Source organism: Engraulis encrasicolus, chromosome 22 (genome assembly GCF_034702125.1).
Source record: "Engraulis encrasicolus isolate BLACKSEA-1 chromosome 22, IST_EnEncr_1.0, whole genome shotgun sequence".
In the NCBI taxonomy this organism is placed as follows: Eukaryota; Metazoa; Chordata; class Actinopteri; order Clupeiformes; family Engraulidae; genus Engraulis; species Engraulis encrasicolus.
The window spans coordinates 2760576-2774409 of record NC_085878.1 but is presented as its reverse complement, the minus strand read 5'-3'; the positions used below and the strand labels follow the sequence as shown (position 1 = coordinate 2774409).

General features: G+C 44.2%; 2 protein-coding genes across 9 annotated transcripts in view; one reads left to right on the top strand and one right to left on the bottom strand.

Moving 5' to 3' along the window:
* gabpb1 (GA binding protein transcription factor subunit beta 1) overlaps positions 1-13821 on the bottom strand; it is a 21554-nt gene extending 7733 nt beyond the window's left edge. The window contains exons 1-5 of one of the 4 annotated variants that reach the window (XM_063188373.1): positions 13729-13821; positions 9842-9949; positions 9167-9334; positions 1878-2099; positions 1576-1720 (exon numbers count right to left, since the gene is read on the bottom strand). In XM_063188373.1, the coding sequence (XP_063044443.1) occupies positions 1576-1720; positions 1878-2099; positions 9167-9334; positions 9842-9949 (643 nt within the window). In that variant the 5' untranslated portion in view covers positions 13729-13821. The other 3 variants (XM_063188372.1, XM_063188374.1, XM_063188376.1) reach the window with 3 other exon arrangements.
* Positions 11691-13834, top strand: part of usp8 (ubiquitin specific peptidase 8) — a 28015-nt gene continuing 25871 nt past the window's right edge. Inside the window, exons 1-2 of one of the 5 annotated variants that reach the window (XM_063188349.1) lie at positions 11691-11824; positions 13025-13141. The gene's annotated coding sequence lies outside the window, so the exon portion shown is untranslated. Of the gene's footprint in view, positions 11825-12376; positions 12549-12589; positions 13142-13834 lie in introns of those variants that run through there. The other 4 variants (XM_063188351.1, XM_063188348.1, XM_063188347.1 and 1 more) reach the window with 4 other exon arrangements.

Below are 13834 nucleotides of genomic sequence, written 5' to 3'. Positions count from 1 at the left end.
CCTGATAGTGGCTTCCCGATGACCACGAGTCAGATAAAATACTGCTGATGGTAGACTATGCAAGTTAGCGGTTTTTGTTTTCAATTGGCAATGCGAGCAGAGAACGATAATGACTCGTGCGGCATGTGTGGAATAGGCTTAAATAGATTGCGCGAGCACGCTTCGTATGCCCTGCAAAAGTCCCAGGAAAAATAGTTAGGCAGGGGGGGTATGCGGACTGGACAATAGAAAGGACACGCACATACAAATATTTAAACACTAATGCTGTTTTGTTTGTCGGGGATATCGAGGCTCGATAGGCATGACCTGGAAAGAGTTTTTGGAACTTAGGAAGACGCACGGAAATGCTGTCGACTTCCTTGGGTCTTTTAGCGTTGCTCTCGACGAGAACAAGTTTCAAATCTCAACAGTTTAAAACTCCTTAGCGATCGCCCATCCATTGATTCTTTTCAAAACTGGGCTACAGTAGCCGTGCCTCTGTTACATTAGACAGGCCAACTTTCCCCCTGCTGGCGCGTGCTCCCGCGGTGACTGATTTAAATACATTCACAAATCCGACCTTCATGATTTGCTTGCTGCCTACTGATATGGTTAAACAACAAATATAGCAAACATTATTAAAAAAGAACAGACAACGAACGCCGGGCTAAGACAGCCTAAGTGAAAAGGAGAATAGTGGAAGCTCGAGGAGGTTTAGAATGACAGTATCAGAGGAGGATTGGCGCGACTGTCATTACCTACTGCAGAAACACATGTCTTCGTCATGGATAAGAGGGTTGTTGAACATGTTTCAAAATGAACACTTCCCTCAACGTCGGCTATTTTTTCTCTTTCTCTGGGAATGTTTTAGGACCTAAACTCAACTTAAATGGACTCACTGAACTACTAGGCTACAGAACTACTGACTGAGCCGCGCCATGCATTGGCTGCCAGCAGATACAAGCGAGGCGACACAGCGTGAGCGCGCAATCACCTATGAAGTTCAAGACACTAGGCCTATATTACAATTACAAATTACAAATTATTTATGAATAATTATATATTTTTAATGTCCATTCGTCCATGGCTTGTAAATTTCGTCTCGTCTTAGTCTGCTTGACGAAAATATTTTTTTATTGTTGTCATATTTTGATTTGCTTGAGGCAATTTTTAGTTCGTCATCGTCTCGTCATCGTCAAGGGAAAAAGGGGCGTTGACGAAATATTTTCGTCATCGTCGTGGTTGACGAAATTAACACTGGGTGAGCCCCCTAGGCACTGAAAAACAGTGCCCGAAGTGCACAAGTGCGTGATTTGAGACACAGCCATAGATTTTTAGATGCGTCCTAGCATCTCTATAAGAGGGTATGGCCGTCTGTCGGTCGGTCCATCTGAAACGTATTCTCTAAATTGTCATTCCCTCCTCTGCCTACGAGGCGGCAGTGCACAGACGGACGCGTCTTTTGTCCGCCTGTCGGACTTGTTGACAATAAAGTACACTTGACTAAATGAAGGGAGTATGGTGATGTCATAAAGTACACTTGACTTGACTTGACAAAACGAAGGGAGCATGGTGGTGTCATAGTCAGAGAGTTACCTGCTGATTTCCCCGAGTTGCCGGAGATCAGCCCCGCCAGGTTGACCACCCCTCCCGGCCCGATGATGAACTGTGGTGTTGCCGTGTGTATCGTCATGGTGTCCGGACTCTCTGGGTTGGTGTTGATTTGGTTCTGCATGGCCACCTGTGTGAGGAAAATGTTGACGCACATTTGTTGAAGATCGCACAAGTCTGTGATACAGAATATCAGATACAGAGCAACTAGGTGGCTATGCTCAGTGCTCCTCATCACCATCCATGATGTGTATATTAAGCATGTTGACTTCACGCTGTGTTCAAACCTCATAGTAGTAGTGTCCTCCTTCTACCTGAAGGATTTCGGAGAGCTCCTCGTTCCCGTTGTCCAGGGCGATGTCGAGGGCGTTCTTGCAGAACTTGCTCTGCGCGTGGACGTCGGCGCCATATTTGATGAGGACCTCCACGGCCTCCCGGTGCCCGTGCTCGGCCGCCCAGTGAAGAGCCGTCATCTTCAGCATGTCCTTAGCGTTCACGTCAGCCCCGTGCTGCAGCAATAATAATAACAATAACAATAATAACTTCATATGGGGCAGTCATGGGTGAGCGGTTAGGGCGTCAGACTTGCATCTCAGAGGTTGCCGGTTCGACTCCCGACCCGCCAGGTAGGTGCGGGGAGTAATCAACCAGTGCTCTCCCCCATCCTCCTCCATGACTGAGGTACCCTGAGCATGGTACCGTCCCACCGCACTGCTCCCCATGGGGCGCCACTGAGGGCTGCCCCCTTGCACGGGTGAGGCATAAATGCAATTTCGTTGTGTGCAGTGTGCAGTGTTCACTTGTGTGCAGTGGAGTGCTGTGTCACAATGACAATGGGAGTTGGAGTTTCTCAATGGGGCTTTCGCTTTCGCTTTCATTTGTTTGCATGCGTTCACATCAGGGGCCTATAAAGCTGGTTCAGGATACGTTGAGGTTAAGTTGAGAGATAAATCATCTAATACAAGAGCTTTTTCTTAAGAAAATGAGGACTCCAGGCTCTTCTATTAGATGATTTACCTCTTAACTTACCCTCAACGTATCCTGAACTAGCTTTGTAGTATAGGCCCCTGACCTATGCTGCAGTGCATTACATTACATTACACTTAGCTGGCACTTTTCTCCAAAGCGACTTACAATTATGTACAGAGTATTGGTTATAGTCCCTGGAGCAGTATGGGGTTAGGTGTCTTGCTTATAGGGTATTGGTTACAGTCCCTGGAGCAGTATGGGGTTAGGTGCCTTGCTTACAGGGTATTGGTTACAGTCCCTGGAGCAGTATGGGGTTAGGTGCCTTGCTTACAGGGTATTGGTTACAGTCCCTGGAGCAGTATGGGGTTAGGTGCCCTGCTTACAGGGTATTGGTTACAGTCCCTGGAGCAGTATGGGGTTAGGTGCCTCACTTACAGGGTGTTGGTTACAGTCCCTGGAGCAGTATGGGGTTAGGTGCCTTGCTTACAGGGTATTGGTTGCAGTCCCTGGAGCAGTATGGGGTTAGGTGCCTTGCTTACAGGGTATTGGTTACAGTCCCTGGAGCAGTATGGGGTTAGGTGCCTTGCTTACAGGGTGTTGGTTACAGTCCCTGGAGCAGTATGGGGTTAGGTGCCTTGCTTATAGGGTATTGGTTACAGTCCCTGGAGCAGTATGGGGTTAGGTGTCTTGCTTACAGGGTATTGGTTACAGTCCCTGAAGCAGTATGGGGTTAGGTGCCTTGCTTACAGGGTATTGGTTACAGTCCCTGGAGCAGTATGGGGTTAGGTGCCTTGCTTACAGGGTATTGGTTACAGTCCCTGGAGCAGTATGGGGTTAGGTGCCTTGCTTACAGGGTATTGGTTACAGTCCCTGGAGCAGTATGGGGTTAGGCGCCTTGCTTACATGGTATTGGTTACAGTCCCTGGAGCAGTATGGGGTTAGGCGCCTTACTTACAGGGTATTGGTTACAGTCCCTGGAGCAGTATGGGGTTAGGTGCCTTGCTTACAGGGTGTTGGTTACAGCCCCTGGAGCAGTATGGGGTTAGGTGCCTTGCTTACAGGGTATTGGTTACAGTCCCTGGAGCAGTATGGGGTTAGGTGCCTTGCTTACAGGGTATTGGTTACAGTCCCTGGAGCAGTATGGGGTTAGGTGCCTTGCTTACAGGGTGTTGGTTACAGCCCCTGGAGCAGTATGGGGTTAGGTGCCTTGCTTACAGGGTGTTGGTTACAGCCCCTGGAGCAGTATGGGGTTAGGTGACTTGCTTACAGGGTGTTGGTTACAGCCCCTGGAGCAGTATGGGGTTAGGTGTCTTGCTTACAGGGTGTTGGTTACAGTCCCTGGAGCAGTATGGCGTTAGGTGCCTTGCTTACAGGGTGTTGGTTACAGCCCCTGGAGCAGTATGGGGTTAGGTGTCTTGCTTACAGGGTGTTGGTTACAGTCCCTGGAGCAGTATGGGGTTAGGTGCCTTGCTTACAGGGTGTTGGTTACAGCCCCTGGAGCAGTATGGGGTTAGGTGTCTTGCTTACAGGGTATTGGTTACAGCCCCTGCAGCAGTATGGGGTTAGGTGCCTTGCTTGAGCCATGAGGAGTGCAGTAGGGAGTGGAAGGCCCAGTGCAGCTGCACTGCAGACAGCAGCCCAGTCTATGAAGCAGTCTTTTGTTTATCGCTCTCTTACTCATCTCGTGTGTTATCACTTGAGTGCATACAAAAGATAAAAGCAACAGGATTTCAACAGGAGCACAAAATTGCTCAATTTTGGTTAACGTCTGCAGAGAAGCTTCAAAGCGGTGTTTGTCCGATACTGCCAGAAATGTCAGTGCATTAGGGCCTGATGGAGTATGAAGGGCAAGCGAAGAGGAAGAGGAAGAGGAAGCGAAGAGGGGCAATTTAAAAGAGATGTTTGTTGTCATTCATTGTTACATTAAAAGGTAATTACCGGGTACTGTGTTTGTGTAAGGGTCAATGACGTCTTCAGTCCAAGCTAAGACGTCAGGTGATACAACCACAGCTAAAGCCCATAAATTGGGCTGCACAATGAATTGAAATTGGTATTTCTTGCCAAAAATCTGTAGGGCCACTTAAGCGTCATGCTATTGCCTTTTACATACTTATTACAATTCAGTTTCATTTTGTTCATCCCTTATACATATTCTTGGTTATATTTAATTTTGTGATTTTAAATAATATTCTGCACAAAATTCAGTTGTTTAGTGTTGTTTACCAATTGTGATTAATAATCATGATTTCAATGTTGAACCAAAAAATTGTGATGATCATTTTTTCCATAATCGTGCAAGACCCATAATTTAATTAGTAATTGGTAATTAATGTACTGCAATGGTATGCTTCTTAGACAATCAAGTAAAGACAAAAAAAGAATCATTGAATCAGTACAACAATGGCATTTACTGTGGTTCCACCACCCTGACATGTGCTTCTACTAATATGTCATTGACCCATAACCATGTGAAGCCATGAATGGCCAGGTCTTTGGTATTATTTTATATAATATTTATATTTTGGTATATACTGTAAATAAATGGCATACTTCAACCAAAGAAACTAACTTGCAGCTAACAATTTTAAAATGTAATGCTTTTTCTGACATATGTGATCAGTTCATATGCAAAACCCTCTAAAAGCCATTACAGATATCTGTAAAAAAATATATATTTACATACATTTATGTATGGGCATATTTAAATATAATTTTTTATCAACCTATTACATCTAAAAAGCCAATTAAATATTATCAAGTACAGCGAAGTTTACTAAATTTGTTGAAATACAGCCTCTTTTTGTTAACTCATCACAAATGCACTTTGAGGGTTTTGCATCAGAACATTTCAGCAACCGTGTATGACATTTTCCGCCATCTGGTGGCGGGCCTGTACATTGCAATCATACACCCAAACACTGCCTTCAAAAATTCTGAATCAAACAAAGATATCGCAAATAGGACTGGGTACCGAAATTCGATTCCTTAATGGAATTGAATGAAAGGCTAAGGTTCTACTTGGCATCGAAACGTGCCTTGGCTGTCGGTTCCACATTTCGGTTCCTAGATGTCCATCACGTCAGTTATCATTTCGCATTTATAACCCCAGAACGTTAACGCAGTCAGAACGGCAGCCGCTTCTGGCAAAAAAATCTGGTAACATTAATTGTGATCATTCTGGCTTGCAGAGACTGCTGGCAGGCTACAACCCCCTTTTAAACAGGTCGTCATATCATCTATGGATACTAACGCTGTTACGAGAGAAACTACCATCAGCCCATCTTTAATTTGTGTAGGTTTACCGAGAAGAGTAGCCTATTTCTAGCGTTTGTAGACGGCAAAGAATTCAAACTTTGTCTTCGACACAGCCACTGCGAGCCAAGAAACAGCCAGAGGTGTGCAAACGAAGCATTCCATCATTCTCACGCAGATGGTTACATCGGCGTATGAGGAAAGTAAAAGTCGGCAACACTGTTCACTCCACCATGACTCATCAAACAGTGTTGGGGACCTTTTCCCTTTAGTGGTGGGTGCGCGCATTCTCTGACTTTTTGGATTACACCGTGAATCATTGCAAAGTTTAAATTTCATGTCAATAAAATGTAAACTCATATCAGAAGCATCAGGTGAGCTCAGTCACTTTTGGCCGCGAGAGACTTTCTTTGTGCCACGGAAGGCAGTAACATGCAATATTGAAACTGAAGACTTAATTTCTTCTATGTGGATATTTTTTTTCCCGTTTGGTAGCCTATAATTACGGACCATGCAAAGAACTCGCAACAGAGCGCGTCCAGTGCTTCACTGCGTGCGTTACAAGCTATACTGCCCTACAATATCAGAACGCAGTATCTTGAAAATGGTCGAAAATGGGTTTAGACCGGAAATTGGCTTTAAAATACCTTCTTCTTCTTGTGTTAAAATTTTTCGGCCCAACTTCGTCCCGTTTCGGAAAAAAACGCAAAAAACTGATTATACTGCGCTTTGTGGTTTTAGTAGGTTACGTGGTAGGCTACTAGCCAAGAACGCAGTATAATGCGATACTGCACTTTTATACTGCACTTCTCCATTGACACCGTGGTTTTGGTGTAGACAGTAATACCACAACAGAGCGCAGTATAATGATTTTTCAGCTAAAAAGTAATGAGAATGTTGTTTTTTTTGCTTTTTTCTTGTGTGCATAAATTTTCACCCTAAAAAAGTATTATATGGAAGTGTCATCACCACTTTACCTCCAACACAGTCGCGTGGACAGAAAGGAAACTTTAAAGCCTTTTTTCTCAGTTTGGCGTTCTGAAATTGTAGGGTAGTATAGCCAAGTCGCCTCCGCCCGTTCCCCAAATCCGCCCGCCTACTTATAAGTGATGATAGTTAATTATGTATCCACTGTTTAAGTCAGGAATGGATATCGACATGATACGGAGTTCGTATGCATACAATTTGAAACGGTGATGACATTTAAAACTGAGTCAAACGGCCATAAACAGCATTGTAATGAAGGGTGTCGTAACGGCAGCATGAAGGTGGAACTTTAATTTCATGACGACATTCTGGCTAAAAACTTGCCCTGGCTGCTTCCCTGTTTCGCTTTAGGACTACAAGTGTGAACGAAATAAGCAAAACAGCATGAAGGAATAACAATAGGCTAACGGAAATACCGACGTGACCTGAAATCAAGCGGGCGGAATTGGGAGCCTTTCGCCGGCGAATTGTGCTGAAACTAGATTTTGGACATGCTGGACGTTATCTCCAAATTACGATAGAAAGGGCCACCAATGTTAGCTAATATTGCTCATTACCTCATCTACACAGTTGCCGCTATCCAAAAATATACGATAACATAATCAAATAGTATTTGAAATAGTGACATTATCACGTTCACAGTGAAGTGATCAGTGAAGTGGGCGGAATTTGGCGACCTTACTTGTTTTTAAAAGTGTTTGCAAGAACCAGCATACCTGTTAGCTACAAAAACACTGCAAAATTGCCTGATTTTAAGACAAAAGTTGGCAAAGTTTCAACAGGCCAAATTCCTGACAGTCAAACGGGACGGCAGTGACAGGTCAGACAGTACACCATGCTTTTCCATTTAACAGTCCCTGCGCGAGGCCAAAATCCCCTCACACAGGGCATGTTTTAAAAGGAGCGTGTGCAGCGTAAAAAATGAAATATGAGTTTCTCCTTGTTTTGCCGCTCAAGTTGTCTGGGGCTGATGCAAAACTTCATGCTGGTTCAGTTTGTAATCAGGTAAATTCGCACGATTGTCTGCGCGATTGCCATGAACATCGACTGTATGACTATGACCTGATGCTCTGATGCTCTGATGCACAACCACGAAATGGATAGGGTTGGATTTAGATTGTAGTTCTCAATTTAAAATAAATTCCCGGGAACTTCAACTGGATAATGAGGTAGGCTCGGTGGTCGTTTGAGATTTTTAAACATTTCGTTCAGTGTTTATAAATTAGGAACCGAAAATGGCACCGTCAGGAACCGGCATTGAAACGTAGGTTCTGGAACCGGAACCGAAACCGAAAAATTCTGATCGGTACTCAGCCCTAATCGCAAACCACGCCCACTCAATGAAAAAGCGTGTGCTCAAGTTTGGTCTCCTAAGAGGTCGTTGTCCCCTACTTCTTCTTCTCTTTTTGAGGTGCTTGCGCAAGACGTGCGCCATCTACGGCGCTAAGGGGACTTCATTGATTCTCAACCTCAGGACTCCGAAGGTCTCCTAACCGAAGGTCTCCTAAAGGGGCGTTCACCCGACATAAAGTGGATACCGGAAAGGAAACAAAATGACGCTTCTTGGTTACATCCACTTTCTTTGCTGCCTTTGTTCCCAGTGTTGTTCCCTGTTAGTAGGCCCGCAGACAGGAAGGAACAACAGGTCAGTTGTCCCAGGCCCAGGGAGAAAGGGCCCCCCCATCACATTGTATGTATTGAGTAGGGCGCACCTTCAAGTGATTTTGTCTCAGGCCCGCTCAAGTCTGTCAGCGGCCTTGCCTGTTGCCTGCAATGTACCAAACAAGTTCAATTCACACTGTATGTAAATGTATAGAACGTAGAAACTAGAACTGCGCAGCGTAGAAGCGCCCCTGTTAGCGTCTACTTTAGTCTGAATACTACAGGTTAGCCACCACTGACCTCACCAGCAACACTATTATTATTATTATTATTATTTATTAGGGTTTATTATTATTATTATTGGGTGGTGGTAGCTCAGTTGGTAGAGGAGCCGTTCGGCAACCCAAAGGTTGCAGGTTCGAGCCCCGCTCGGCCTGACTCCATCGTTGTGTCCTTGAGCAAGATACTTAACCCCAAGTTGCTCCTGGTGGCAGGGTGGTACCCTGTGTGGCAGCCACGGCCACCAGTGTGTGAATGTGAGTGTGACTGGGTGAATGTGAGGCATACAATGTAAAGCGCTTTGAGTGCTCTAAGGAGTGGAAAAGCGCTATATAAATGCATTCCATTTACCATTTTACCATTATTATTATTATTAGTGCAACAACTCACTTTCAGTAAACTATGCAGCCATTGAGAGTAACACCTAATCATGACATATGAAGCTTGAATGACAGAAGTAATTTTGAATTTTTGAATGAGTTTGTACCTTCAGCAGCACCTCCACAATGCTAGCGTGTCCCTCTGAAGCTGCCATGTGCAGGGGTGTCCGGTCCACTTTGGTCCGAGCATCTCGACTCACGCCCGCCCTCAACAACACTTCGGTGGTGGAGTAATGCCCATACTGGGCAGACAAGTGCAGTGGAGATGTCCCCAGCTGGTGTAGTGGGAATATATTGACAATGTCTTTTCAATAAACATAACAACAGATAAGGGAGGGATTGGGCAAGTGTTGGGTGAGCTACTGTGTGTGACATGACATAAAAAGATGTGAGCTGAATTTGCATTCTTCATTCTCGTCTTAGTTGTCAGAACTTAGTATTGCCTGTAAAGACTCACAATCAGAAGCTGAGGGCCCCACATTCAGGGGAAAACACTTGTGTTGTTGTGGGTGAGGAGGAGGTCTAGTTCTATGTGCTGTATCCTCCATTGACCCAATAACAACATCCCTGGCCTGTAGTAGTAGTAGTAGTAGCTTTATTGTCCCCCATGGGGGAAATTTCTTCTAGTGAGAGGTGCGTAAGACATGAAAACAAACACAATACAGTCAGATTACCAAGCACATTCACCCAGAGCAACACATTCCCCCATAACACAGACAAGACATTGGACAAAAACAGATGTCATCCATCAACAGTAGGCCTACAATGCAAACAGTGCTCACCCAGTCAGTAGTAAAAGGTGCTCCATTGGCCATCAGTATCCGAACTTCGTCATCCTGACCTGATCGTGCAGCGTCCAACAGCTTCTTGCCCAGGTCCACTAGAGACATCTACACAAGGGGATATTCAATCAAAGAAACCATCAAGCATCAACCACATTGCTGAACCAGATATTTCCTCTGTAAACGGATGTTTATTACTATTATACAGTACAACCGACCCAGTAACTGTTCGATCACTGCACAATGAAACTCTTAACCACTGGACATACTTCTTTTCCTTCTTATCACAAGGAAAGACTGTGCGTGCGCGCGTGCGTGCGTGTGTGTGTGTGTGAGAGAGTGTGTGTGTATGGATTGTCCAATACACTTTGCTTGTACTAGATTGGGACGTTGTGACTGAGGAATCCTCACCCCTATCACACTCTGTACACTGCCTGCTTTCTCCTTTAGCAGCCCACTGAAGAAAATCGCAATGCCATTCGCGTAATTTTCTGTGCATAGCATATGTCTTCTGTACTTTGATATCTGGCAGTGCTTAATGATAATTTAACCCATTGTCTTCATGCACCTTACCAGAATCTACTGTATATGTTCTACCTTGATTACCATGTAATATGTCTTCTTTCCCTTACTTCTACACCACAGCACTAGATCATAGATGTATCCTGTCAACACTCATTTCTGGTCATTTTTATCTTGTCTACTTCAACTCTCAGAGTATGTTTTTTGCACATTAGTCTACACAGAATATGTTTTTGCACATTGCCTTTTTTCCACCTCCCTGACTATAACCTGTGTTATATGTGTCTTTAAATGTCTATGTGGGCATTATGTGTATTTATGTAAGCTAATTGACACCTGAATTTCCCCTCGGGAATCAATAAAGTTACTCTTCTCTGCTCTACTGATCAGGTCTAATTTTGGTACATGAATGCTTGTACAGTAGGCTAGTATGCATCCATGCATTCGTGCAAGCTGTCTCTTAATTTGTGATATGCTGGATTTATGCGACATATTAGCATCATAAATATATGCGTCAAAGTATGCATGCAGATGTGTTTTTATTAATGAATGCTTTATTGGTTTCGTGCAATGTGTTTGCAACTGTAGGCCCTACACTACACTCTCTGCTGAGCTTTTCCAAACTGCTGTTGTGACTGGCGAGTAGCCTACTGCGTTGGGGTACACATGCCTAGTTGCTAGCTTTAAAAAAAAATCCTCATTTGAGGGTCTCGTGGGCCAATCACTTTGTGTCCATTTCACTCCAGGTTGTAGCAGCTGTGATTATAAAAACAAAAGTATACTGTTGAAATCGACTGTTTGGTAATGACGGGGCTGCAGTAATGGCTAAGAAAAGCCATCTGGTATCTTGTTTAGCTAGGGCCAGATTCCTGGCTCTAGCAAGAGCGCCAAAGACCTGCTTTCTCCTTTAGCAGCCCACTGAAGAAAATCGCAATGCCATTCGCGTAATTTTCTGTGCATAGCATATGTCTTCTGTACTTTGATATCTGGCAGTGTACCACTTTACTGGTAGAGCTTGATAACAGCTATTGTTGTGTCTGAAGCTAGTTGTTAGCTACCAGAAGCTACAAAAGCATTCGAGGTGCCGCGCAGCCAGCTGAGCCCTCGCGCTGAACAGCAACAGCGTGTCTGTCCTCCATTTTCTTTTGGTTAGGATAATAGCATTCATCCACCGTAAATGCGATACACGACCATGCTTAATAATGATACTTCGCCAGACATAAATGCACGGGAACTGCTAAGTTAATGCAATAAACAGGAAATAGTTAGAATGATCGCGGTTCCGGGGGAAGTGGAAATATTTTTTACCAGCAAAGACACACAACTTCCACATCCGGTGGGGCAACAACATATAAGACGCTGACCTGGAAAAGATTCTAAAATGTCCAACATGTTGCTTGTTCTCGAGACTTACCTTGCCTTATTTTCCTAAAGTATTTGTGGACAAAAATGAATGGTCCCGTAAGTCAGCTCATGTAGTCGAAACATAGCTTAGCTTAGCCACCAGCTGATTGCTACTCTCAGGTACACACACAGCACAAAGCCTCATACATAAAGCCGGCTCACTCTGGTTGCTCCGTGCCTGCAGCTCGCCTAGGGGTCGCTGTCGAAAGAGCACAGCCCTGAATGGAGCCTGCACGCCTCCGTTGGCGCCCCTATAGTGCAGTACCACCCGGAGAAGTGGCGACTCTGTTTCCCATTACATTCTCTCCCAGAACTGGAGGACTGAGCCAATCAGAGACGCGTTTCTTCGAGAGCAGGAGGAGTGAGCCAATCAGAGACGCATTTCCACGAGAAACACGGAACACTCTCTCGTTTCTCCACAAGCCACCTTGCCAGCTTGCAAAAACGTCTTGAAACAAAGCAACCAGAACGTTTTTTAAAACAGGACCAACGCGTAACACATTCAATAACAATTGGGAACACGGTAGTATTAATGAAATAACGTCGAGAGGCGATCTTTAAGACTGCCTTCTCCACGCTCAATTTTTACTGCGGGAAAGGTGCCCGCATTTCGTGCGGATGTATACCATGGTCATGTTTCAAATTACACTTGACTTTCTGGTGCCATATTCAGGGTTTCTTGAGTTTATGTAATACATTGTGTTGCAAGTAAGAAATTAATGTAAGGGTGTGCCATAAAAGTCTTATTAAACGTTGCTGTAACTGCAAAGAAACCCGAAATGTGAGTAAAAAAATAATGCCTCAGCGGAGTGATACAGAACGACAGGGCTAATGACTCTAGCTCGAGTACATGCCCAGAACTTGTGGTTCACGCACCCCATGATGTCATGTTAGAAGGACTGCTTTCTGTACGATGATCACAGAAATATAGAGCTATATGTGTCTGTCACAGAGATGGTCAGTAATGCTAAAAGGTTAGAAGGAAGTTTCTGTATAGTATGGTAGTGATTGGGATTGTGTGATTACACTGTTTGTATATGAAGGAGGACAGTAGCTGTTAATCACAATTATCCCAAGCCTGTTAGGTCCATAGAATGTAGGATACATGGGTCGGTTTTGACAAGAGTTAGTTTTATGTCAACGCTGTTTCCCCTGGTTTACCAGTGTCGCGTTTGGATCTTGTATTATTTATGGAAAGCTGCTTTGTTAAGTGTCACCTATTGCACGTTGTTAATTTATAATCTGCTGGGTCAACAGTCTCCCGCAACGCACTGTCAACATAGTACAGCTTGTGATATTCTGACGCCCCTCGAGTGAAGGGTACAGGAACCGTTCCGGGGGATTCAACTGTTGGAGCAACAAAATAAATCTGAGGTAGGACAGTTATTTTGACATGGTGCGATTTTGTCGTTTCTCTGTTGATGGATGTGCTTGTTGCTAAACTAGTGTCTTTTTTGTTTGATTGTCAAATATTGCCAAAACTATTCAAAACATGAGCCTTGTCATGTAACGCTAACGAACTAGCATGTGAAGTTAGCCAATTAGCAAGGTAGCCAGTCATGTCCACTTCCTGGATCGATATGCTATCTCATAACAAACATTTTGCTCAGCTCTACTGAGACAACATTAATTGAAACCGTCAGCTACAAAAGTATATTTCAATGACACAATTCCGTGAACATATTCTATGATAATAAAGCAACTCCTAGCATTGTTATTGGATTCAAGAGTTCCCCTGCTAGTTGGCTAGCCATACTGACCAACAGGAAGCCCTTTGCTAGCTGTCAGAATTATTCGTTGTGTTGGCAATGAATGTGTTTGGACCCTCGAATAACAGAGATTACTTGATATATGACCAACAATAAATAACGGAAGTGGAAAAGGTGACCATTTAGAAGAGGTCCTCATGGATGTCATTGGCCTGTCAACATATTCATGACCATAAACGTGTTTGTGTTTACCTGTGGGAAGAAACTATTGTTGTCATCATCATTTTAGTTGTGAGGTCAGGTGACTGATGGAAAAGTCTGTTATGACAACCACCTACTGACTTCTTTGATGTTATTT